The sequence below is a fragment of the Hemicordylus capensis genome, chromosome 6, assembly GCF_027244095.1.
Source record: "Hemicordylus capensis ecotype Gifberg chromosome 6, rHemCap1.1.pri, whole genome shotgun sequence".
NCBI classification, from domain to species: Eukaryota; Metazoa; Chordata; class Lepidosauria; order Squamata; family Cordylidae; genus Hemicordylus; species Hemicordylus capensis.
The window spans coordinates 57,539,134-57,563,716 of NC_069662.1; the positions used below are offsets into that span (position 1 = coordinate 57,539,134).

General features: G+C 46.6%; 1 protein-coding gene across 8 annotated transcripts in view; it reads right to left on the reverse strand.

Annotated features, from left to right (window-relative positions):
* The window catches only part of LOC128332031 (uncharacterized), a 59,003-nt gene that overhangs the window by 20,552 nt on the left and 13,868 nt on the right, over window positions 1–24,583 (reverse strand). For 7 of the 8 annotated variants that reach the window (XM_053266222.1, XM_053266219.1, XM_053266221.1 and 4 more), the window contains 12 exons: window positions 23,206–23,324; window positions 17,500–17,700; window positions 15,946–16,146; window positions 14,392–14,592; window positions 12,838–13,038; window positions 11,284–11,484; window positions 9,729–9,929; window positions 8,174–8,374; window positions 6,620–6,820; window positions 5,066–5,266; window positions 3,514–3,714; window positions 1,097–2,160 (listed from right to left, as the gene is read on the reverse strand). In XM_053266222.1, coding sequence (XP_053122197.1) covers window positions 1,097–2,160; window positions 3,514–3,714; window positions 5,066–5,266; window positions 6,620–6,820; window positions 8,174–8,374; window positions 9,729–9,929; window positions 11,284–11,484; window positions 12,838–13,038; window positions 14,392–14,592; window positions 15,946–16,146; window positions 17,500–17,700; window positions 23,206–23,324 — 3,193 coding nt within the window. The remainder of the gene's footprint in view (window positions 1–1,096; window positions 2,161–3,513; window positions 3,715–5,065; window positions 5,267–6,619; window positions 6,821–8,173; window positions 8,375–9,728; window positions 9,930–11,283; window positions 11,485–12,837; window positions 13,039–14,391; window positions 14,593–15,945; window positions 16,147–17,499; window positions 17,701–23,205; window positions 23,325–24,583) is intronic. The other variant, XM_053266223.1, reaches the window with a different exon arrangement.

Here is a 24,583-nt window from a genome sequence, read left to right on the forward strand (position 1 = left end):
TAATCCTGTTCCATGTATTTTGTTTGTAAAAACCATTAACAGAAATGAAAAATTCTGTTAAAATTTTAAATATACATTAAAAAGATTATATATATATATATATATATATATATATATATATATATATATATATATGTATGTATGTAAAAAATATATCATTCACACAACCACTGGGGCAGGGGATGGGGAGGGCGGCGGGAGCGGCAGGATCACAACTACCTTTCCCTGCACAACCTCCATTCCCTCCCAGGCTCACCATTCATCTGCCTGTCCACATGACCGCCACTGCAATGAGCAGTGCAGCAATCTGGAGGCTGGGAAAGCAAAACCCTGGCCTCCAGGAATTCCACAGTGCACCACACGAGCAGCACTGTGCATTGAGAAACTCTAGAGGCTGGCTTGTTCCTTCCCTTGGTGTCTATCATTAAAATGGTTGCTAGCAGCCTGAAAGGAGCTGTCAGCAGCCCAGCTGCCCACATGACCAGATGGTGAGGGAGGAGGGTGCATGGACACCCTCCTACCTCACCTGGACTACCCAGTCGAGGACTGCTGGGATTGGGACCGATCCTGGTGCTTCTCATGAGCAGCTCTACCCAGGTTGGGCTGCACTGGCCCAGCTAGAGCTGGTCGTAAGAATGACCTCATTGTTTCTCAAGTGATATCATGGCACTTATTTTACAGATACAAGTGAGAGTTTGATATTCTTATTCTGCATGAGAGTTTGACATTATTCTGCATGAAATATATTCTGCAAAAAGGGTTTGGTATTTTCTGCATGAAATAAATTTAAATTGATTCAAAACCAATTCAAATTGACCGAATCAGTTACCAAACCACTTTTTAAAGGCAGTGTCTAGATCAGAACTGCGTTTATTGAAATTTTAAAATAAAGCATGAACAACAAACCCAAATGTTTAATAGGCTGACTCTATGCTTTCAAGAAGCCAGTGCCAGGTGAACTCCCATTGCCTCCCATTGTTCACACCCAGTGAGCAGCTTTGGAGCCACATCCAGGTCAGCTGATTGTTGCCCAAGCTCCCGACAACCCATTAGTAGTCTTGACAACCCCTCAGGCTTGACAAGGTTTGCCTCTTACTTCAGATTTCCCCAGTTTTCTTGGACTTCCTGTGGCCAAGTTGGAGACATACTTCATAGACAAGAAGTATGACTTCCACAAGGCGGAGTTATCCATGAAGTTTTCTCTCTCACTGAATAGTTTCATGAGGAGACCTGTTCTGGAGATTAGCGTAGCACAGGCCAACTGGACCCTGGACACTGTACAGTCCATTTTGAGGATATGGAGTGTGTGGGATATGAGGTTCCTCACTGGTGTGTTTGGGATAAGGGGCGATAGCCGCTTGTTCAGCTCAGCTTCAAAAAGGTCCCCTTGAAGCAAGTAGTCATCATCAGTGGGCAAGATGTTCAGCTTGTGGCGAGCAGTGGTCTTCACTTCATGATGCTCCCAGTGTGTCTCATGGGAGGCCTCTGTGTCATCTCCTGGGATTTGGGGTGCCTCTGCGTTATCTCCTGGGATTTGGGGCACACCACCTTCCTGAGTTCCACGCGTGAGCTGGTTGAGCAGCGCCTCCTTTGACATTAATGGTGCATTCTCTGATGTCTGCTCTGAGTTTCCTTCACTAGGTTCATTTTGGGAAGAGCTGGACGAACCCTCCAGCAGCAAACTCTGACTAGTAGGACTAGTGGTGCTAGTGGTAGTAGTGGTGGTGGTAGTGGTGGTGGTACTGGTACTGGGAGCCGCTGTTTCTTCCTCATGCAGAGAGCGGTCTTGCTGGCTTGACTCCCTGACATGTTTCAGAATGATAAGAATGTAACTTATCAAGTCTTCTGTAACTTGTTCTCTGAGTGCCATCTGTAGCAAATTGGCCAGCATGTACAGCTTTTTCAGTTCAGACGTGTCATTCCACTTGATTTGCAGGACCTCTTCAGGTTTCAGCTTACCTAATTCCTGGACCGATTTCAAAAGGTGTGGGTTGAGTTCACCTAAATTGGTGTTTCTCTGCCTCACGGTGACCTTCATTGTTATGTTGCTGTGTAAAAGTTTCTCAGGCACAATGTTCAGTGTACTGCTGGCATTCAGCTTCCTGGTTTCCAACGCCTTCATGACTTCTTTTTGCATCCTGTTCAAAGCCTCATCTTTCTCTGCTCAGAAAAAAGAAGAAAGGAACATTATCATTCAAAGTCCAGAGGCACTTGATGCTCAGATTAGCACGTTGCAAGAAGAGAAGTTGTAAAGGGACAAATGTATTAGTGCATATCATCCTGTCAATTACATGCAGAGCAAGGATGCAACAGTTAGCAAGAAAACAAACTAACAGGATTTCCCAACAAATTGCATCGGTGCAGCAGGGAATTGAAATTTTTGATGCCCCTCCCCCTTCCTCAGGAAGTCCTCTGTGACACCCAGAAATATGTCCTTGATAATTGCACAGCCCTCAGGGACATGTTTTCAACTGGCACAGAGGGCTTCCAGGGGAAGACATCAAAAACTGCAGTTTCCCCACTACTGTTAGTTGCGAAGTTCTCTTAGGCTGCTTTCTTGCTGCACTGGGGCAGCTTTGCTCTATGTGTCAGCTAGTCAGTGCAGCAAATCATCCTGGATTTTTGGATGGTCAACCGATCTGCAAGGGAGGAAGAAGCTGTGCAACTCGTTTGCCTGGTCTAAGTGGCGGTGGGATTTAGGGTACAAGGAGAGCTGGAAACATTATGAATATATGAAGGCGGCTGCCTCATAAGGAGTTGAGACCACTGGTCTATTTAGCCCAGTACTGAGTACTCTGATTAACAGATTTTCAAGATCTCAAGCAAACCGCACTTTCCGAGACGTACCATCTAAGTCAGGCCTGCTCAGTTTTGGCCCCCTTGCTGTTTTTGAACTACAGCTCCCATAATCCCCCATTACAGTGGCCAATAGCCAGGGGTTATGGGAGTAGTAGGCCAACTACTACTGCAGGAGGGCCGAAGTTGAGCAGGCCTGATCTAAGATCTTCTAACTGGAGAAGACAGGAACTGAACCTCTTGCATATAAGCCATGTGCCCTCCCACCAAGCTATGCCCCCCTGCCACCATGGCTGGAGTTTGGAGCTGGCTGGCAGAGATCCTAAGAGGATTCTGGAGAAAAGCAGTTTTTGGTTTCAGGATGATGTTTTGCTTTGGGGGCAAAGTTACTGTACATCCAGCACTGCTTGCATCTATGCTGGCTTGAATCATTGACATGTTTCAGAATGATAAGTACTCGGCCAGTCAAGTCAGCAGCGTCATTATCCACCATGATGGAAGCTGTCAACAAGGGGAAGCTAGTTGTGGACTGCATAAGAGACCGCTTCCAAGCAGACCGGCGTGCTACTTGGCGAGGTCCCCCTTGCCTGCCCCTCTTATCTTCTGTAACTTGTTCTCTGAGTGCCATCTGTAGCAAATTGGCCAGCATGTACAGCTTTTTCAGTTCAGACGTGTCATTCCACTTGATTTGCAGGACCTCTTTAGGTTTCAGCTTACCTAATTCCTGGACCGATTTCAAAAGGTGTGGGTTGAGTTCACCTAAATTGGTGTTTCTCTGCCTCACGGTGACCTTCATTGTTATGTTGCTGTGTAAAAGTTTCTCAGGCACAATGTTCAGTGTACTGCTGGCATTCAGCTTCCTGGTTTCCAATGCCTTCATGACTTCTTTTTGCATCCTGTTCAAAGCCTCATCTTTCTCTGCTCAGAAAAAAGAAGAAAGGAACATTATCATTCAAAGTCCAGAGGCACTTGATGCTCAGATTAGCACGTTGCAAGAAGAGAAGTTGTAAAGGGACAAATGTATTAGTGCATATCATCCTGTCAATTACATGCAGAGCAAGGATGCAACAGTTAGCAAGAAAACAAACTAGCAGGATTTCCCAACAAATTGCATCGGTGCAGCAGGGAATTGCAATTTTTGATGCCCCTCCCCCTTCCTCAGGAAGTCCTCTGTGACACCCAGAAATATGTCCTTGATAATTGCACAGCCCTCAGGGACATGTTTTCAACTGGCACAGAGGGCTTCCAGGGGAAGACATCAAAAACTGCAGTTTCCCCACTACGGTTAGTTGAGAAGTTCTCTTAGGCTGCTTTCTTGCTGCACTGGGGCAGCTTTGCTCTATGTGTCAGCTAGTCAGTGCAGCAAATCATCCTGGATTTTTGGATGGTCAACCGATCTGCAAGGGAGGAAGAAGCTGTGCAACTCGTTTGCCTGGTCTAAGTGGCGGTGCGATTTAGGGTACAAGGAGAGCTGGAAACATTATGAATATATGAAGGCGGCTGCCTCATATGGAGTTGAGACCACTGGTCTATTTAGCCCAGTACTGAGTACTCTGATTAACAGATTTTCAAGATCTCAAGCAAACCGCACTTTCCGAGACGTACCATCTGTCAGGCCTGCTCAGTTTTGGCCCCCTTGCTGTTTTTGAACTACAGCTCCCATAATCCCCCATTACAGTGGCCAATAGCCAGGGGTTATGGGAGTAGTAGGCCAACTACTACTGCAGGAGGGCCGAAGTTGAGCAGGCCTGATCTAAGATCTTCTAACTGGAGAAGACAGGAACTGAACCTCTTGCATATAAGCCATGTGCCCTCCCACCAAGCTATGCCCCCCTGCCACCATGGCTGGAGTTTGGAGCTGGCTGGCAGAGATCCTAAGAGGATTCTGGAGAACAGCAGTTTTTGGTTTCAGGATGATGTTTTGCTTTGGGGGCAAAGTTACTGTACATCCAGCACTGCTTGCATCTATGCTGGCTTGACTGATTGACATGTTTCAGAATGATAAGTACTCGGCCAGTCAAGTCAGCAGCGTCATTATCCACCATGATGGAAGCTGTCAACAAGGGGAAGCTAGTTGTGGACTGCATAAGAGACCGCTTCCAAGCAGACCGGCGTGCTACTTGGCGAGGTCCCCCTTGCCTGCCCCTCTTATCTTCTGTAACTTGTTCTCTGAGTGCCATCTGTAGCAAATTGGCCAGCATGTACAGCTTTTTCAGTTCAGACGTGTCATTCCACTTGATTTGCAGGACCTCTTTAGGTTTCAGCTTACCTAATTCCTGGACCGATTTCAAAAGGTGTGGGTTGAGTTCACCTAAATTGGTGTTTCTCTGCCTCACGGTGACCTTCATTGTTATGTTGCTGTGTAAAAGTTTCTCAGGCACAATGTTCAGTGTACTGCTGGCATTCAGCTTCCTGGTTTCCAATGCCTTCATGACTTCTTTTTGCATCCTGTTCAAAGCCTCATCTTTCTCTGCTCAGAAAAAAGAAGAAAGGAACATTATCATTCAAAGTCCAGAGGCACTTGATGCTCAGATTAGCACGTTGCAAGAAGAGAAGTTGTAGAGGGACAAATGTATTAGTGCATATCATCCTGTCAATTACATGCAGAGCAAGGATGCAACAGTTAGCAAGAAAACAAACTAGCAGGATTTCCCAACAAATTGCATCGGTGCAGCAGGGAATTGCAATTTTTGATGCCCCTCCCCCTTCCTCAGGAAGTCCTCTGTGACACCCAGAAATATGTCCCTGATAATTGCACAGACCTCAGGGACATGTTTTCAACTGGCACAGAGGGCTTCCAGGGGAAGACATCAAAAACTGCAGTTTCCCCACTACGGTTAGTTGAGAAGTTCTCTTAGGCTGCTTTCTTGCTGCACTGGGGCAGCTTTGCTCTATGTGTCAGCTAGTCATTGCAGCAAATCATCCTGGATTTTTGGATGGTCAACTGATCTGCAAGGGAGGAAGAAGCTGTGCAACTCGTTTGCCTGGTCTAAGTGGCGGTGCGATTTAGGGTACAAGGAGAGCTGGAAACATTATGAATATATGAAGGCGGCTGCCTCATATGGAGTTGAGACCACTGGTCTATTTAGCCCAGTACTGAGTACTCTGATTAACAGATTTTCAAGATCTCAAGCAAACCGCACTTTCCGAGACGTACCATCTAAGTCAGGCCTGCTCAGTTTTGGCCCCCTTGCTGTTTTTGAACTACAGCTCCCATAATCCCCCATTACAGTGGCCAATAGCCAGGGGTTATGGGAGTAGTAGGCCAACTACTACTGCAGGAGGGCCGAAGTTGAGCAGGCCTGATCTAAGATCTTCTAACTGGAGAAGACAGGAACTGAACCTCTTGCATATAAGCCATGTGCCCTCCCACCAAGCTATGCCCCCCTGCCACCATGGCTGGAGTTTGGAGCTGGCTGGCAGAGATCCTAAGAGGATTCTGGAGAAAAGCAGTTTTTGGTTTCAGGATGATGTTTTGCTTTGGGGGCAAAGTTACTGTACATCCAGCACTGCTTGCATCTATGCTGGCTTGAATCATTGACATGTTTCAGAATGATAAGTACTCGGCCAGTCAAGTCAGCAGCGTCATTATCCACCATGATGGAAGCTGTCAACAAGGGGAAGCTAGTTGTGGACTGCATAAGAGACCGCTTCCAAGCAGACCGGCGTGCTACTTGGCGAGGTCCCCCTTGCCTGCCCCTCTTATCTTCTGTAACTTGTTCTCTGAGTGCCATCTGTAGCAAATTGGCCAGCATGTACAGCTTTTTCAGTTCAGACGTGTCATTCCACTTGATTTGCAGGACCTCTTTAGGTTTCAGCTTACCTAATTCCTGGACCGATTTCAAAAGGTGTGGGTTGAGTTCACCTAAATTGGTGTTTCTCTGCCTCACGGTGACCTTCATTGTTATGTTGCTGTGTAAAAGTTTCTCAGGCACAATGTTCAGTGTACTGCTGGCATTCAGCTTCCTGGTTTCCAATGCCTTCATGACTTCTTTTTGCATCCTGTTCAAAGCCTCATCTTTCTCTGCTCAGAAAAAAGAAGAAAGGAACATTATCATTCAAAGTCCAGAGGCACTTGATGCTCAGATTAGCACGTTGCAAGAAGAGAAGTTGTAAAGGGACAAATGTATTAGTGCATATCATCCTGTCAATTACATGCAGAGCAAGGATGCAACAGTTAGCAAGAAAACAAACTAGCAGGATTTCCCAACAAATTGCATCGGTGCAGCAGGGAATTGCAATTTTTGATGCCCCTCCCCCTTCCTCAGGAAGTCCTCTGTGACACCCAGAAATATGTCCTTGATAATTGCACAGCCCTCAGGGACATGTTTTCAACTGGCACAGAGGGCTTCCAGGGGAAGACATCAAAAACTGCAGTTTCCCCACTACGGTTAGTTGAGAAGTTCTCTTAGGCTGCTTTCTTGCTGCACTGGGGCAGCTTTGCTCTATGTGTCAGCTAGTCAGTGCAGCAAATCATCCTGGATTTTTGGATGGTCAACCGATCTGCAAGGGAGGAAGAAGCTGTGCAACTCGTTTGCCTGGTCTAAGTGGCGGTGCGATTTAGGGTACAAGGAGAGCTGGAAACATTATGAATATATGAAGGCGGCTGCCTCATATGGAGTTGAGACCACTGGTCTATTTAGCCCAGTACTGAGTACTCTGATTAACAGATTTTCAAGATCTCAAGCAAACCGCACTTTCCGAGACGTACCATCTAAGTCAGGCCTGCTCAGTTTTGGCCCCCTTGCTGTTTTTGAACTACAGCTCCCATAATCCCCCATTACAGTGGCCAATAGCCAGGGGTTATGGGAGTAGTAGGCCAACTACTACTGCAGGAGGGCCGAAGTTGAGCAGGCCTGATCTAAGATCTTCTAACTGGAGAAGACAGGAACTGAACCTCTTGCATATAAGCCATGTGCCCTCCCACCAAGCTATGCCCCCCTGCCACCATGGCTGGAGTTTGGAGCTGGCTGGCAGAGATCCTAAGAGGATTCTGGAGAACAGCAGTTTTTGGTTTCAGGATGATGTTTTGCTTTGGGGGCAAAGTTACTGTACATCCAGCACTGCTTGCATCTATGCTGGCTTGACTGATTGACATGTTTCAGAATGATAAGTACTCGGCCAGTCAAGTCAGCAGCGTCATTATCCACCATGATGGAAGCTGTCAACAAGGGGAAGCTAGTTGTGGACTGCATAAGAGACCGCTTCCAAGCAGACCGGCGTGCTACTTGGCGAGGTCCCCCTTGCCTGCCCCTCTTATCTTCTGTAACTTGTTCTCTGAGTGCCATCTGTAGCAAATTGGCCAGCATGTACAGCTTTTTCAGTTCAGACGTGTCATTCCACTTGATTTGCAGGACCTCTTTAGGTTTCAGCTTACCTAATTCCTGGACCGATTTCAAAAGGTGTGGGTTGAGTTCACCTAAATTGGTGTTTCTCTGCCTCACGGTGACCTTCATTGTTATGTTGCTGTGTAAAAGTTTCTCAGGCACAATGTTCAGTGTACTGCTGGCATTCAGCTTCCTGGTTTCCAATGCCTTCATGACTTCTTTTTGCATCCTGTTCAAAGCCTCATCTTTCTCTGCTCAGAAAAAAGAAGAAAGGAACATTATCATTCAAAGTCCAGAGGCACTTGATGCTCAGATTAGCACGTTGCAAGAAGAGAAGTTGTAAAGGGACAAATGTATTAGTGCATATCATCCTGTCAATTACATGCAGAGCAAGGATGCAACAGTTAGCAAGAAAACAAACTAGCAGGATTTCCCAACAAATTTAATCGGTGCAGCAGGGAATTGTAATTTTTGCTGCCCCTCCCCCTTCCTCAGGAAGTCCTCTGTGACACCCAGAAATATGTCCCTGATAATTGCACAGCCCTCAGGGACATGTTTTCAACTGGCACAGAGGGCTTCCAGGGGAAGACATCAAAAACTGCAGTTTCCCCACTACGGTTAGTTGAGAAGTTCTCTTAGGCTGCTTTCTTGCTGCACTGGGGCAGCTTTGCTCTATGTGTCAGCTAGTCAGTGCAGCAAATCATCCTGGATTTTTGGATGGTCAACCGATCTGCAAGGGAGGAAGAAGCTGTGCAACTCGTTTGCCTGGTCTAAGTGGCGGTGGGATTTAGGGTACAAGGAGAGCTGGAAACATTATGAATATATGAAGGCGGCTGCCTCATATGGAATTGAGACCACTGGTCTATTTAGCCCAGTACTGAGTACTCTGATTAACAGATTTTTCAAGATCTCAAGCAAACCGCACTTTCCGAGACGTACCATCTAAGTCAGGCCTGCTCAGTTTTGGCCCCCTTGCTGCTTTTGAACTACAGCTCCCATAATCCCCCATTACAGTGGCCAATAGCCAGGGGTTATGGGAGTAGTAGGCCAACTACTACTGCAGGAGGGCCGAAGTTGAGCAGGCCTGATCTAAGATCTTCTAACTGGAGAAGACAGGAACTGAACCTCTTGCATATAAGCCATGTGCCCTCCCACCAAGCTATGCCCCCCTGCCACCATGGCTGGAGTTTGGAGCTGGCTGGCAGAAATCCTAAGAGGATTCTGGAGAAAAGCAGTTTTTGGTTTCAGGGTGATGTTTTGCTTTGGGGTCAAAGTTACTGTACATCCAGCACTGCTTGCATCTATGCTGGCTTGACTGATTGACATGTTTCAGAATGATAAGTACTCGGCCAGTCAAGTCAGCAGCGTCATTATCCACCATGATGGAAGCTGTCAACAAGGGGAAGCTAGTTGTGGACTGCATAAGAGACCGCTTCCAAGCAGACCGGCGTGCTACTTGGCGAGGTCCCCCTTGCCTGCCCCTCTTATCTTCTGTAACTTGTTCTCTGAGTGCCATCTGTAGCAAATTGGCCAGAATGTACAGCTTTTTCAGTTCAGACGTGTCATTCCACTTGATTTGCAGGACCTCTTTAGGTTTCAGCTTACCTAATTCCTGGACCGATTTCAAAAGGTGTGGGTTGAGTTCACCTAAATTGGTGTTTCTCTGCCTCACGGTGACCTTCATTGTTATGTTGCTGTGTAAAAGTTTCTCAGGCACAATGTTCAGTGTACTGCTGGCATTCAGCTTCCTGGTTTCCAATGCCTTCATGACTTCTTTTTGCATCCTGTTCAAAGCCTCATCTTTCTCTGCTCAGAAAAAAGAAGAAAGGAACATTATCATTCAAAGTCCAGAGGCACTTGATGCTCAGATTAGCACGTTGCAAGAAGAGAAGTTGTAAAGGGACAAATGTATTAGTGCATATCATCCTGTCAATTACATGCAGAGCAAGGATGCAACAGTTAGCAAGAAAACAAACTAGCAGGATTTCCCAACAAATTTAATCGGTGCAGCAGGGAATTGTAATTTTTGCTGCCCCTCCCCCTTCCTCAGGAAGTCCTCTGTGACACCCAGAAATATGTCCCTGATAATTGCACAGCCCTCAGGGACATGTTTTCAACTGGCACAGAGGGCTTCCAGGGGAAGACATCAAAAACTGCAGTTTCCCCACTACGGTTAGTTGAGAAGTTCTCTTAGGCTGCTTTCTTGCTGCACTGGGGCAGCTTTGCTCTATGTGTCAGCTAGTCAGTGCAGCAAATCATCCTGGATTTTTGGATGGTCAACCGATCTGCAAGGGAGGAAGAAGCTGTGCAACTCGTTTGCCTGGTCTAAGTGGCGGTGGGATTTAGGGTACAAGGAGAGCTGGAAACATTATGAATATATGAAGGCGGCTGCCTCATATGGAATTGAGACCACTGGTCTATTTAGCCCAGTACTGAGTACTCTGATTAACAGATTTTTCAAGATCTCAAGCAAACCGCACTTTCCGAGACGTACCATCTAAGTCAGGCCTGCTCAGTTTTGGCCCCCTTGCTGCTTTTGAACTACAGCTCCCATAATCCCCCATTACAGTGGCCAATAGCCAGGGGTTATGGGAGTAGTAGGCCAACTACTACTGCAGGAGGGCCGAAGTTGAGCAGGCCTGATCTAAGATCTTCTAACTGGAGAAGACAGGAACTGAACCTCTTGCATATAAGCCATGTGCCCTCCCACCAAGCTATGCCCCCCTGCCACCATGGCTGGAGTTTGGAGCTGGCTGGCAGAAATCCTAAGAGGATTCTGGAGAAAAGCAGTTTTTGGTTTCAGGGTGATGTTTTGCTTTGGGGTCAAAGTTACTGTACATCCAGCACTGCTTGCATCTATGCTGGCTTGACTGATTGACATGTTTCAGAATGATAAGTACTCGGCCAGTCAAGTCAGCAGCGTCATTATCCACCATGATGGAAGCTGTCAACAAGGGGAAGCTAGTTGTGGACTGCATAAGAGACCGCTTCCAAGCAGACCGGCGTGCTACTTGGCGAGGTCCCCCTTGCCTGCCCCTCTTATCTTCTGTAACTTGTTCTCTGAGTGCCATCTGTAGCAAATTGGCCAGAATGTACAGCTTTTTCAGTTCAGACGTGTCATTCCACTTGATTTGCAGGACCTCTTTAGGTTTCAGCTTACCTAATTCCTGGACCGATTTCAAAAGGTGTGGGTTGAGTTCACCTAAATTGGTGTTTCTCTGCCTCACGGTGACCTTCATTGTTATGTTGCTGTGTAAAAGTTTCTCAGGCACAATGTTCAGTGTACTGCTGGCATTCAGCTTCCTGGTTTCCAATGCCTTCATGACTTCTTTTTGCATCCTGTTCAAAGCCTCATCTTTCTCTGCTCAGAAAAAAGAAGAAAGGAACATTATCATTCAAAGTCCAGAGGCACTTGATGCTCAGATTAGCACGTTGCAAGAAGAGAAGTTGTAAAGGGACAAATGTATTAGTGCATATCATCCTGTCAATTACATGCAGAGCAAGGATGCAACAGTTAGCAAGAAAACAAACTAGCAGGATTTCCCAACAAATTGCATCGGTGCAGCAGGGAATTGCAATTTTTGATGCCCCTCCCCCTTCCTCAGGAAGTCCTCTGTGACACCCAGAAATATGTCCTTGATAATTGCACAGCCCTCAGGGACATGTTTTCAACTGGCACAGAGGGCTTCCAGGGGAAGACATCAAAAACTGCAGTTTCCCCACTACGGTTAGTTGAGAAGTTCTCTTAGGCTGCTTTCTTGCTGCACTGGGGCAGCTTTGCTCTATGTGTCAGCTAGTCAGTGCAGCAAATCATCCTGGATTTTTGGATGGTCAACCGATCTGCAAGGGAGGAAGAAGCTGTGCAACTCGTTTGCCTGGTCTAAGTGGCGGTGGGATTTAGGGTACAAGGAGAGCTGGAAACATTATGAATATATGAAGGCGGCTGCCTCATATGGAATTGAGACCACTGGTCTATTTAGCCCAGTACTGAGTACTCTGATTAACAGATTTTCAAGATCTCAAGCAAACCGCACTTTCCGAGACGTACCATCTAAGTCAGGCCTGCTCAGTTTTGGCCCCCTTGCTGTTTTTGAACTACAGCTCCCATAATCCCCCATTACAGTGGCCAATAGCCAGGGGTTATGGGAGTAGTAGGCCAACTACTACTGCAGGAGGGCCCAAGTTGAGCAGGCCTGATCTAAGATCTTCTAACTGGAGAAGACAGGAACTGAACCTCTTGCATATAAGCCATGTGCCCTCCCACCAAGCTATGCCCCCCTGCCACCATGGCTGGAGTTTGGAGCTGGCTGGCAGAGATCCTAAGAGGATTCTGGAGAAAAGCAGTTTTTGGTTTCAGGATGATGTTTTGCTTTGGGGGCAAAGTTACTGTACATCCAGCACTGCTTGCATCTATGCTGGCTTGACTGATTGACATGTTTCAGAATGATAAGTACTCGGCCAGTCAAGTCAGCAGCGTCATTATCCACCATGATGGAAGCTGTCAACAAGGGGAAGCTAGTTGTGGACTGCATAAGAGACCGCTTCCAAGCAGACCGGCGTGCTACTTGGCGAGGTCCCCCTTGCCTGCCCCTCTTATCTTCTGTAACTTGTTCTCTGAGTGCCATCTGTAGCAAATTGGCCAGAATGTACAGCTTTTTCAGTTCAGACGTGTCATTCCACTTGATTTGCAGGACCTCTTTAGGTTTCAGCTTACCTAATTCCTGGACCGATTTCAAAAGGTGTGGGTTGAGTTCACCTAAATTGGTGTTTCTCTGCCTCACGGTGACCTTCATTGTTATGTTGCTGTGTAAAAGTTTCTCAGGCACAATGTTCAGTGTACTGCTGGCATTCAGCTTCCTGGTTTCCAACGCCTTCATGACTTCTTTTTGCATCCTGTTCAAAGCCTCATCTTTCTCTGCTCAGAAAAAAGAAGAAAGGAACATTATCATTCAAAGTCCAGAGGCACTTGATGCTCAGATTAGCACGTTGCAAGAAGAGAAGTTGTAAAGGGACAAATGTATTAGTGCATATCATCCTGTCAATTACATGCAGAGCAAGGATGCAACAGTTAGCAAGAAAACAAACTAGCAGGATTTCCCAACAAATTGCATCGGTGCAGCAGGGAATTGCAATTTTTGATGCCCCTCCCCCTTCCTCAGGAAGTCCTCTGTGACACCCAGAAATATGTCCTTGATAATTGCACAGCCCTCAGGGACATGTTTTCAACTGGCACAGAGGGCTTCCAGGGGAAGACATCAAAAACTGCAGTTTCCCCACTACGGTTAGTTGAGAAGTTCTCTTAGGCTGCTTTCTTGCTGCACTGGGGCAGCTTTGCTCTATGTGTCAGCTAGTCAGTGCAGCAAATCATCCTGGATTTTTGGATGGTCAACCGATCTGCAAGGGAGGAAGAAGCTGTGCAACTCGTTTGCCTGGTCTAAGTGGCGGTGGGATTTAGGGTACAAGGAGAGCTGGAAACATTATGAATATATGAAGGCGGCTGCCTCATATGGAATTGAGACCACTGGTCTATTTAGCCCAGTACTGAGTACTCTGATTAACAGATTTTCAAGATCTCAAGCAAACCGCACTTTCCGAGACGTACCATCTAAGTCAGGCCTGCTCAGTTTTGGCCCCCTTGCTGTTTTTGAACTACAGCTCCCATAATCCCCCATTACAGTGGCCAATAGCCAGGGGTTATGGGAGTAGTAGGCCAACTACTACTGCAGGAGGGCCCAAGTTGAGCAGGCCTGATCTAAGATCTTCTAACTGGAGAAGACAGGAACTGAACCTCTTGCATATAAGCCATGTGCCCTCCCACCAAGCTATGCCCCCCTGCCACCATGGCTGGAGTTTGGAGCTGGCTGGCAGAGATCCTAAGAGGATTCTGGAGAAAAGCAGTTTTTGGTTTCAGGATGATGTTTTGCTTTGGGGGCAAAGTTACTGTACATCCAGCACTGCTTGCATCTATGCTGGCTTGACTGATTGACATGTTTCAGAATGATAAGTACTCGGCCAGTCAAGTCAGCAGCGTCATTATCCACCATGATGGAAGCTGTCAACAAGGGGAAGCTAGTTGTGGACTGCATAAGAGACCGCTTCCAAGCAGACCGGCGTGCTACTTGGCGAGGTCCCCCTTGCCTGCCCCTCTTATCTTCTGTAACTTGTTCTCTGAGTGCCATCTGTAGCAAATTGGCCAGAATGTACAGCTTTTTCAGTTCAGACGTGTCATTCCACTTGATTTGCAGGACCTCTTTAGGTTTCAGCTTACCTAATTCCTGGACCGATTTCAAAAGGTGTGGGTTGAGTTCACCTAAATTGGTGTTTCTCTGCCTCACGGTGACCTTCATTGTTATGTTGCTGTGTAAAAGTTTCTCAGGCACAATGTTCAGTGTACTGCTGGCATTCAGCTTCCTGGTTTCCAATGCCTTCATGACTTCTTTTTGCATCCTGTTCAAAGCCTCATCTTTCTCTGCTCAGAAAAAAGAAGAAAGGAACATTATCATTCAAAGTCCAGAGGCACTTGATGCTCAGATTAGCACGTTGCAAGAAGAGAAGTTGTAAAGGGACAAATGTATTAGTGCATATCATCCTGTCAATTACATGCAGAGCAAGGATGCAACAGTTAGCAAGAAAACAAACTAGCAGGATTTCCCAACAAATTGCATCGGTGCAGCAGGGAATTGCAATTTTTGATGCCCCTCCCCCTTCCTCAGGAAGTCCTCTGTGACACCCAGAAATATGTCCTTGATAATTGCACAGCCCTCAGGGACATGTTTTCAACTGGCACAGAGGGCTTCCAGGGGAAGACATCAAAAACTGCAGTTTCCCCACTACGGTTAGTTGAGAAGTTCTCTTAGGCTGCTTTCTTGCTGCACTGGGGCAGCTTTGCTCTATGTGTCAGCTAGTCAGTGCAGCAAATCATCCTGGATTTTTGGATGGTCAACCGATCTGCAAGGGAGGAAGAAGCTGTGCAACTCGTTTGCCTGGTCTAAGTGGCGGTGGGATTTAGGGTACAAGGAGAGCTGGAAACATTATGAATATATGAAGGCGGCTGCCTCATATGGAATTGAGACCACTGGTCTATTTAGCCCAGTACTGAGTACTCTGATTAACAGATTTTCAAGATCTCAAGCAAACCGCACTTTCCGAGACGTACCATCTAAGTCAGGCCTGCTCAGTTTTGGCCCCCTTGCTGTTTTTGAACTACAGCTCCCATAATCCCCCATTACAGTGGCCAATAGCCAGGGGTTATGGGAGTAGTAGGCCAACTACTACTGCAGGAGGGCCCAAGTTGAGCAGGCCTGATCTAAGATCTTCTAACTGGAGAAGACAGGAACTGAACCTCTTGCATATAAGCCATGTGCCCTCCCACCAAGCTATGCCCCCCTGCCACCATGGCTGGAGTTTGGAGCTGGCTGGCAGAGATCCTAAGAGGATTCTGGAGAAAAGCAGTTTTTGGTTTCAGGATGATGTTTTGCTTTGGGGGCAAAGTTACTGTACATCCAGCACTGCTTGCATCTATGCTGGCTTGACTGATTGACATGTTTCAGAATGATAAGTACTCGGCCAGTCAAGTCAGCAGCGTCATTATCCACCATGATGGAAGCTGTCAACAAGGGGAAGCTAGTTGTGGACTGCATAAGAGACCGCTTCCAAGCAGACCGGCGTGCTACTTGGCGAGGTCCCCCTTGCCTGCCCCTCTTATCTTCTGTAACTTGTTCTCTGAGTGCCATCTGTAGCAAATTGGCCAGCATGTACAGCTTTTTCAGTTCAGACGTGTCATTCCACTTGATTTGCAGGACCTCTTTAGGTTTCAGCTTACCTAATTCCTGGACCGATTTCAAAAGGTGTGGGTTGAGTTCACCTAAATTGGTGTTTCTCTGCCTCACGGTGACCTTCATTGTTATGTTGCTGTGTAAAAGTTTCTCAGGCACAATGTTCAGTGTACTGCTGGCATTCAGCTTCCTGGTTTCCAATGCCTTCATGACTTCTTTTTGCATCCTGTTCAAAGCCTCATCTTTCTCTGCTCAGAAAAAAGAAGAAAGGAACATTATCATTCAAAGTCCAGAGGCACTTGATGCTCAGATTAGCACGTTGCAAGAAGAGAAGTTGTAAAGGGACAAATGTATTAGTGCATATCATCCTGTCAATTACATGCAGAGCAAGGATGCAACAGTTAGCAAGAAAACAAACTAGCAGGATTTCCCAACAAATTGCATCGGTGCAGCAGGGAATTGCAATTTTTGATGCCCCTCCCCCTTCCTCAGGAAGTCCTCTGTGACACCCAGAAATATGTCCCTGATAATTGCACAGCCCTCAGGGACATGTTTTCAACTGGCACAGAGGGCTTCCAGGGGAAGACATCAAAAACTGCAGTTTCCCCACTACGGTTAGTTGAGAAGTTCTCTTAGGCTGCTTTCTTGCTGCACTGGGGCAGCTTTGCTCTATGTGTCAGCTAGTCAGTGCAGCAAATCATCCTGGATTTTTGGATGGTCAACCGATCTGCAAGGGAGGAAGAAGCTGTGCAACTCGTTTGCCTGGTCTAAGTGGCGGTGGGATTTAGGGTACAAGGAGAGCTGGAAACATTATGAATATATGAAGGCGGCTGCCTCATATGGAATTGAGACCACTGGTCTATTTAGCCCAGTACTGAGTACTCTGATTAACAGATTTTCAAGATCTCAAGCAAACCGCACTTTCCGAGACGTACCATCTAAGTCAGGCCTGCTCAGTTTTGGCCCCCTTGCTGTTTTTGAACTACAGCTCCCATAATCCCCCATTACAGTGGCCAATAGCCAGGGGTTATGGGAGTAGTAGGCCAACTACTACTGCAGGAGGGCCGAAGTTGAGCAGGCCTGATCTAAGATCTTCTAACTGGAGAAGACAGGAACTGAACCTTTTGCATATAAGCCATGTGCCCTCCCACCAAGCTATGCCCCCCTGCCACCATGGCTGGAGTTTGGAGCTGGCTGGCAGAGATCCTAAGAGGATTCTGGAGAAAAGCAGTTTTTGGTTTCAGGATGATGTTTTGCTTTGGGGGCAAAGTTACTGTACATCCAGCACTGCTTGCATCTATGCTGGCTTGACTGATTGACATGTTTCAGAATGATAAGTACTCGGCCAGTCAAGTCAGCAGCGTCATTATCCACCATGATGGAAGCTGTCAACAAGGGGAAGCTAGTTGTGGACTGCATAAGAGACCGCTTCCAAGCAGACCGGCGTTCTACTTGGCGAGGTCCCCCTTGCCTGCCCCTCTTATCTTCTGTAACTTGTTCTCTGAGTGCCATCTGTAGCAAATTGGCCAGAATGTACAGCTTTTTCAGTTCAGACGTGTCATTCCACTTGATTTGCAGGACCTCTTTAGGTTTCAGCTTACCTAATTCCTGGACCGATTTCAAAAGGTGTGGGTTGAGTTCACCTAAATTGGTGTTTCTCTGCCTCACGGTGACCTTCATTGTTATGTTGCTGTGTAAAAGTTTCTCAGGCACAATGTTCAGTGTACTGCTGGCATTCAGCTTCCTGGTTTCCAATGCCTTCATGACTTCTTTTTGCATCCTGTTCAAAGCCTCATCTTTCTCTGCTCAGAAAAAAGAAGAAAGAAACATTATCATTCAAAGTCCAGAGGCACTTGATGCTCAGATTAGCACGTTGCAAGAAGAGAAGTTGTAAAGGGACAAATGTATTAGTGCATATCATCCTGTCAATTACATGCAGAGCAAGGATGCAACAGTTAGCAAGAAAACAAACTAGCAGGATTTCCCAACAAATTTAATCGGTGCAGCAGGGAATTGTAATTTTTGCTGCCCCTCCCCCTTCCTCAGGAAGTCCTCTGTGACACCCAGAAATATGTCCCTGATAATTGCACAGCCCTCAGGGACATGTTTTCAACTGGCACAGAGGGCTTCCAGGGGAAGACATCAAAAACTGCAGTTTCCCCACTACGGTTAGTTGAGAAGTTCTCTTAGGCTGCTTTCTTGCTGCACTGGGGCAGCTTTGCTCTATGTGTCAGCTAGTCAGTGCAGCAAATCATCCTGGATTTTTGGATGGTCAACCGATCTGCAAGGGAGGAAGAAGCTGTGCAACTCGTTTGCCTGGTCTAAGTGGCGGTGGGATTTAGGGTACAAGGAGAGCTGGAAACATTATGAATATATGAAGGCGGCTGCCTCATATGGAATTGAGACCACTGGTCTATTTAGCCCAGTACTGAGTACTCTGATTAACAGATTTTTCAAGATCTCAAGCAAACCGCACTTTCCGAGACGTACCATCTAAGTCAGGCCTGCTCAGTTTTGGCCCCCTTGCTGCTTTTGAACTACAGCTCCCATAATCCCCCATTACAGTGGCCAATAGCCAGGGGTTATGGGAGTAGTAGGCCAACTACTACTGCAGGAGGGCCGAAGTTGAGCAGGCCTGATCTAAGATCTTCTAACTGGAGAAGACAGGAACTGAACCTCTTGCATATAAGCCATGTGCCCTCCCACCAAGCTATGCCCCCCTGCCACCATGGCTGGAGTTTGGAGCTGGCTGGCAGAAATCCTAAGAGGATTCTGGAGAAAAGCAGTTTTTGGTTTCAGGGTGATGTTTTGCTTTGGGGTCAAAGTTACTGTACATCCAGCACTGCTTGCATCTATGTCCTTGCTTTGTGATCTCTGTGTGCTTGTTTCTGCACCCCGCTAAGTGACCCCCAAATTCCAAGAAAGATGCCTTCTGTGAGAATGTCCAGGTTGCAGTCTTAGTGTGCATATAAGGTACTTTCCAGACACAATCAACTCTGTGAAGCTGAAAGCTTCTGCATAAGTTCAGAGTGCGTTCTTACTGATAGTACAAATGTTCCCAATAGCTTCTAAACTGCTTTCTATGAAGATCTTATTCTCTGACTACACACTGATCAAAGACCTTGCTCTATTTTCTCAGCAGCACCTGCCAGCCAATGCATTCAGTCACCACATTGTAAAAGAACGGAATGCAAGAGCTGGCCAACAGGTGGCGCTGAGAAAATAGCACAAGGTCTGTGAGCAGTGTGTGGCCTGAGAATAAGAAGCAGCTACTAAGAAGCAGCATGGAAACCTATGGGAGTATGTGTAGTGTCAGTAAGAATCCACTTAAACGTGTAGCATTTATTGCTGCTGGAAGCAGCATAAATCTCAGCTTTATTTGTTTTAAAGGAAGTTTCTAGCTGTTTGAAAATCTATAAGTGTTACTGGCAAAATCACAACAAAGAGCCTTGTAGCTATATTAACACAATGGAGAGAGAGAGAGAGAGAGAGAGAGAGAGAGAGCCACCTGCCATCTCTTCCCCAGTTGCTCATTCTGTCTCTCAACAGCATAGTGGGGAAGACGGTTTTCTCTCCGGGAAAAGAGAGAACAGGAGTGTGGTCAAAGGAACCAGAGAGACCAGGGGACCCAGGGCTGTAGTTTCATGGATCCTGGTCCAACAAAAGCAATACGCATGTGACTGCTGAATCAAGCAGCATGGCCAATGTGGACAGAGGTAGAACATGCATGGGGATACTGAGCAGCAAAGAAACATGTGCCTTGACAGCAGACCAGACAGCAGCGATATAGGAAGATGCTGAAAGGCATCATTTCATCCTGCAGGAGAGATGGCCCTGGTAAACCCCTCCTGTATTCTACCAAAGAAAACCACACGGCTCTGAGGTCTCCAGGAGTCAACACTGACTCGACGGAGCAACTTTACGTTTACGTTACACCTGCTGGTTAGGATGAAGCTCTCCTGCCCAGATATCGCTTAGCAGATTATCACTCCTCACCCCACACCTTGTTTTTTAATGACACATGATCAGTAAGTGGGAGCGTGGAAGGTTACAGAATATAGGTAGGTTGCTTCTCTGACCCAAGGAGTGATCATGTGAGCTGCCCTAATATCTGTTCACCCTTCAGTTCTTCAGTAAGTATTAACAAGTTTGTTTGCTTGTTTTAATAAGAACTTACTCTTGCTCTCTGGAGTACGATTACTGGTTTGGCAATCGAAGCTGAAAAATAATTAGAGTCCCAGGCAGCTGACACCCCCCAGAAAAGGATAGTAAGGGCCTCTAGAAAGTATTGCCCTTACACTTTCAGAGGTCACTCTGCACAAAACACAAGGAGGAAGGATACATATTTTTTTACCGAGGGAAGAACTCCAGAAATCAAAGCAGACCTGTAAAGGTCCAAAAATTATTTTATCTCCAAAAGGAGACATTCGCAGATCTGCTTTGAATTTTATGCAGTTATGGTCATTGCCATGTGAGGTGTTCTTTATTAGTACATTCTGCCAATGAGCTCATTTTGCAACATTTCTTTTTCTGCTTAGAGGGAAAATTGTGAAATGCTCTTTAACCAGGGGTGTAGCAAGGTTGGAGTGGGCCCAGAGACAAGATTTTAAAATGCCCCTCCTCACTGAAGCTCAGCTCATGAAGTAAAGAAATCTTAAATGAGGCTAAAGAAAGAGATAGAGGGGGGGGATGTATATATTTCAAATATTCATAAAAAATCGTAGGAGTGTCCGATTGCTTTGGGGTTTGGGTGGTTTTTGGAACCCATGGGTGCTCCACAATGGGGAATAATGGTTTGGTTCGAGTCCCATTATACCCTAAGAGAAAAAAGTAAAAATAAAATTCAAAAATTCATTAAAAATCGCACGAATGTCCGATTGCTTTGGGGTTTGGGTGGCAGGTCTCCATGGGTGCCAGATACCACCCTACCCTCTTTTGGAGGTTTGAACCAGTTCAAAACAGTTCAAAATGGTTCAAATTCAAACTGAACTGGGGGAGGTTCAAGCAAAACCAAAACCGAACCTCCCCCTCCTGGTTCAAACCTGGTTCGAATTCGAACCAAACCGGGCAAATTGGTTTTGTGCACACCCCTACCCCTGGTCTCTCTGATTTCTTTGACCACTGTCCTGCCCTCTCTCTACCCAGAGAGAAAACCATCTTCCCCACTATGCTGTTGAGAGACAGAATGAGCAACTGGGAAAGAGATGGCAGGTGGCGCTCTCTCTCTCTCTCTCGCTCTCTCTCTGATGGTGAGAAGGATTGGACTACTGGCACTGCCCTTAGAGAGAATGCAAGCTACCAAATTCTGCCCACTTGCCTGCCCTCTGTTGGGTGGGGCAGTGGGGAAGATTGGGCTTGCTGGACCCAATGCCCGCCACATGTTGTCTAGAGAGAAAACACAGAGATGCCCATAGAGCAGGCCTGCTCAATTTAGGCCCCCAGCTGTTTTGGACTACAACTCCCATAATCCCCAGCCACAGTGGTCAATAGCCAGAGATTATGGGAGTTGTAGGCCAACACCTGGAGGAGGGCCAAAGTAGAGCAGCCCTGCAATAGAGGCAGCTGTTTGTAGAAGGAGCAACCTCATCTTTTCACCTACTCTTTTGTACCCTATGAGAAAAAATAAAAATAAAATTCAAAAATTCATTAAAAAATCATACGAGTGTCCGATTGCTTTGGAGTTTGGAGGCTAGGTACCCATGGGTGCCAGATACCATCCCACCCACTTTTGGAGTTACAAACCAGTTCAAACTGGTTTGAACTGGTTCGAATAGAACCACCCCCCGTTTGGTTTGAATTTGAACCTGCAGCTTGAAACTGATGGCTGGTTTGGTTTGAATTCAAACCATCAAACCACCCCTGTTCGAATTCGAACTGGTTCGAATTCGAACTGGTTCGCACATCCCTAACCAGGGGATCCAGGGCTGTAGTTCCATGGATCCTGGTGGAACAAAAGCAATACGCATGTGACTGCTGAATCAAGCAGCATGACCAATGTGGAAGGAAGTAGATCATGCATAGGGATACTGAGCAGCCAAGAAACATGTGCCTTGACAGCTAGAGGGTTATGCAGTCAATTACAGGGAGCTTGACAGCCTCCACACAACTAAGATTTGACTATGAGTTATTATTAGTAGCGATGCAGCTTATTGATTAGTAAGATCATAGGGCACTTCACACCATCGGTAGTACTTGGGTAGGAGATGCATCCTACACAAGTTTGGGAGCTGTGTGCACTCCCGTTGAGCAGTCATGTGTGAGTAAAAAGCAAGTGTGGGGGGAGTGATTGTCTGGGAAGCAGTAGCTGGGGAGGAAGATTCCCCCCCCCCCACCACCACCTTATTAAAGAGCTGGGTACAGCTGCTGGTTGCCACCTAATGGCGCAGTGGGGAAATAACTTGCCTAGTGAGCATAAAGTTGCCGGTCCGAATTCCTGCTGGTATGTTTCCCAGACTATGAGAAACACCTATATTGGGCAGCAACGATAGAGGAAGTTGCTGAAAGGCATAATCTCATCCTGCGTGGGAGATGGCAATGGTAAACCTCACCTGTATTCTACCAAAGAAAACCACACGGCTCTGTGGTCGCCAGGAGTCGACAGCAACTCAATGGCGCAACTTTACCTTTATGTTACAGCTGCTGGTTAGGATGAAGCTCTTCTGCCCAGATATCGCTTAGCAAATCACTACTCCCCATCCAAACCTTGTTTTTTACTGACACGTCATCAGTAAGTGGAAGCGCGCACAGTTCCAGAACATGGGTAGGATGCTTCTCTGACCCAAGGACCGATCATGTGAGCTGCCCTAATGTCTGTTTGCCCTTCAGTTTTTCAGTAAGTATTAACAAGTTTGTTTGCTTGTTGTAAAAAGAACTTACTCTTGCTCTCTTACTGGTTTGGCAATCAAAGCTGAAAAATAATTAGAGTCCCAGGCAGCTAACTCCCGCAAACCCCCCCCCCCACCCAGAAAAGGATAGTAAGGGCCTCTAGAAAGTATTGCCCTTACACTCTCAGAGGTCACTCTGCCCAACTTAGAATCATGGAGGAAGGATACATATTTTGGGCCAAGGGAAGGACTCCAGAAATCAAAGCAAAGGTCCAAAAATTATTTCATCTCCAAAAAGAGACATTTGCAGACCTACTTTGATTTTTGTGCAGTTTGGGTCATTGCCATTTGAGGTGTTCTTTCTTAGTACATTCTGCCGATGAGCTCATTTTGCAACATTTTTTCCCTGCTTAGAGGGAAAATTGTGAAATGCTCTTTAATATTCAAAACAATACAGAATTTCATAAACTACCGCAGGCCTACCGCAGAGAGTTTTGTTTGTGGTACATGTGTCGGTGCAGTCCAACTTTATCGTATCAGACAAAACTTCAATGTCATCCTTCATACGGCAAAGACAGCAGAATATCTTGTTAGGCAAGATGCTGTGGAGGAAAAAGACAGAACTCCTCACAGTCTCTTGGCATGTCTTGCAGAGAGGACAGTAACTGGCAACCCCCACAACAAATCCAGTCCTTCCAAGAGGGTGCCATGCCAACCCACACTTTTGGGCCTCTCCACATATCCCCCACATCTCTTCAGAAAATGTTTCTAACTCAAAACTACCCTATGAAGGGATATTCCCATCTCGATATACTGATGAAGGTTGAGCTGACTTTGCTGTGAGGGAGATATTATCTTCCTCCCTTTGCTGTGAGGGAGATAATATTCTCCCTTTGCTGTGAGGGATAATAATTTCTGATGAAATTATTTCTTGCCGAAGAAGTACGAAGCTGCTTTATACTGTGGCAAATCCTTGGCCTCTTGAGTCCAGTGCTTTCTAACTCTAACTGGCAATGGTTTTTCAGTGCTTCAGATGGAGGTCTATCCTAGCTCTGTTCCCTGAGATGATTTTAACTGGAAATGCCAGAGAGTGAATCTGGGACCCTGCATGTGCAAAGCTCTGTCATTAAGCTATGGCCCCACTCCAATTGTGTTTGAGTGCTGGTGAGGGAAAGCACACAGCCTGTGAAGGAGAAGAAGGAAGGAACCCTTTTTTAATGAAGAGATATTTCCGGAGAAGACACAACTGGGAGATGTCTCAACATGATGCCCAAAGATACTCATTACTTTAGCTAAGTGGTTTTCAAACTTTTTACCATCAGGGAATCTTTTCTGGGTTTTTGTCTCCTGCAGACTCCCTGCATATCTGCCACACAACATCTCTGTGTTGCAGAGGATTCTGGGGAATGTTCCTGCACTCCTTCAACCCACACAGGGTGCTGGCCAGGGCTGTTGCCCTCACCATTGGTCCACACAAACTGAGCGTACAGCTTAGAACACACCCAACAGTCCTGTAGCTCCATATTTCAGGGGGAAGTTTGGTAGTGGTAGACAAGCTTCAGGCAGTGATGTCATTGCAAATTCAGAAGTGGAGGCACTCTCCATGACAGCCCCCATGGCCATGCACACCCCAACAGTCAGAGAAGCCAAGTAAGAAGTACCTGCGCTCCGTCCCTGTGCGTCCCCCCCTTCACTATACCCCCGGCTTAAGGGAAGCTTGTCTGTCACTTCTGACCACCTCGCTGAGAAGCCCCTGTCAAGTTTCTGAGGAATGCCTGTTCCCTAAACTACCACTCTAGCATGACTTCCATTCCCACAGCAAAACTTGATAACATGTTGGGCAAGAAGTGTGGATTGGCTA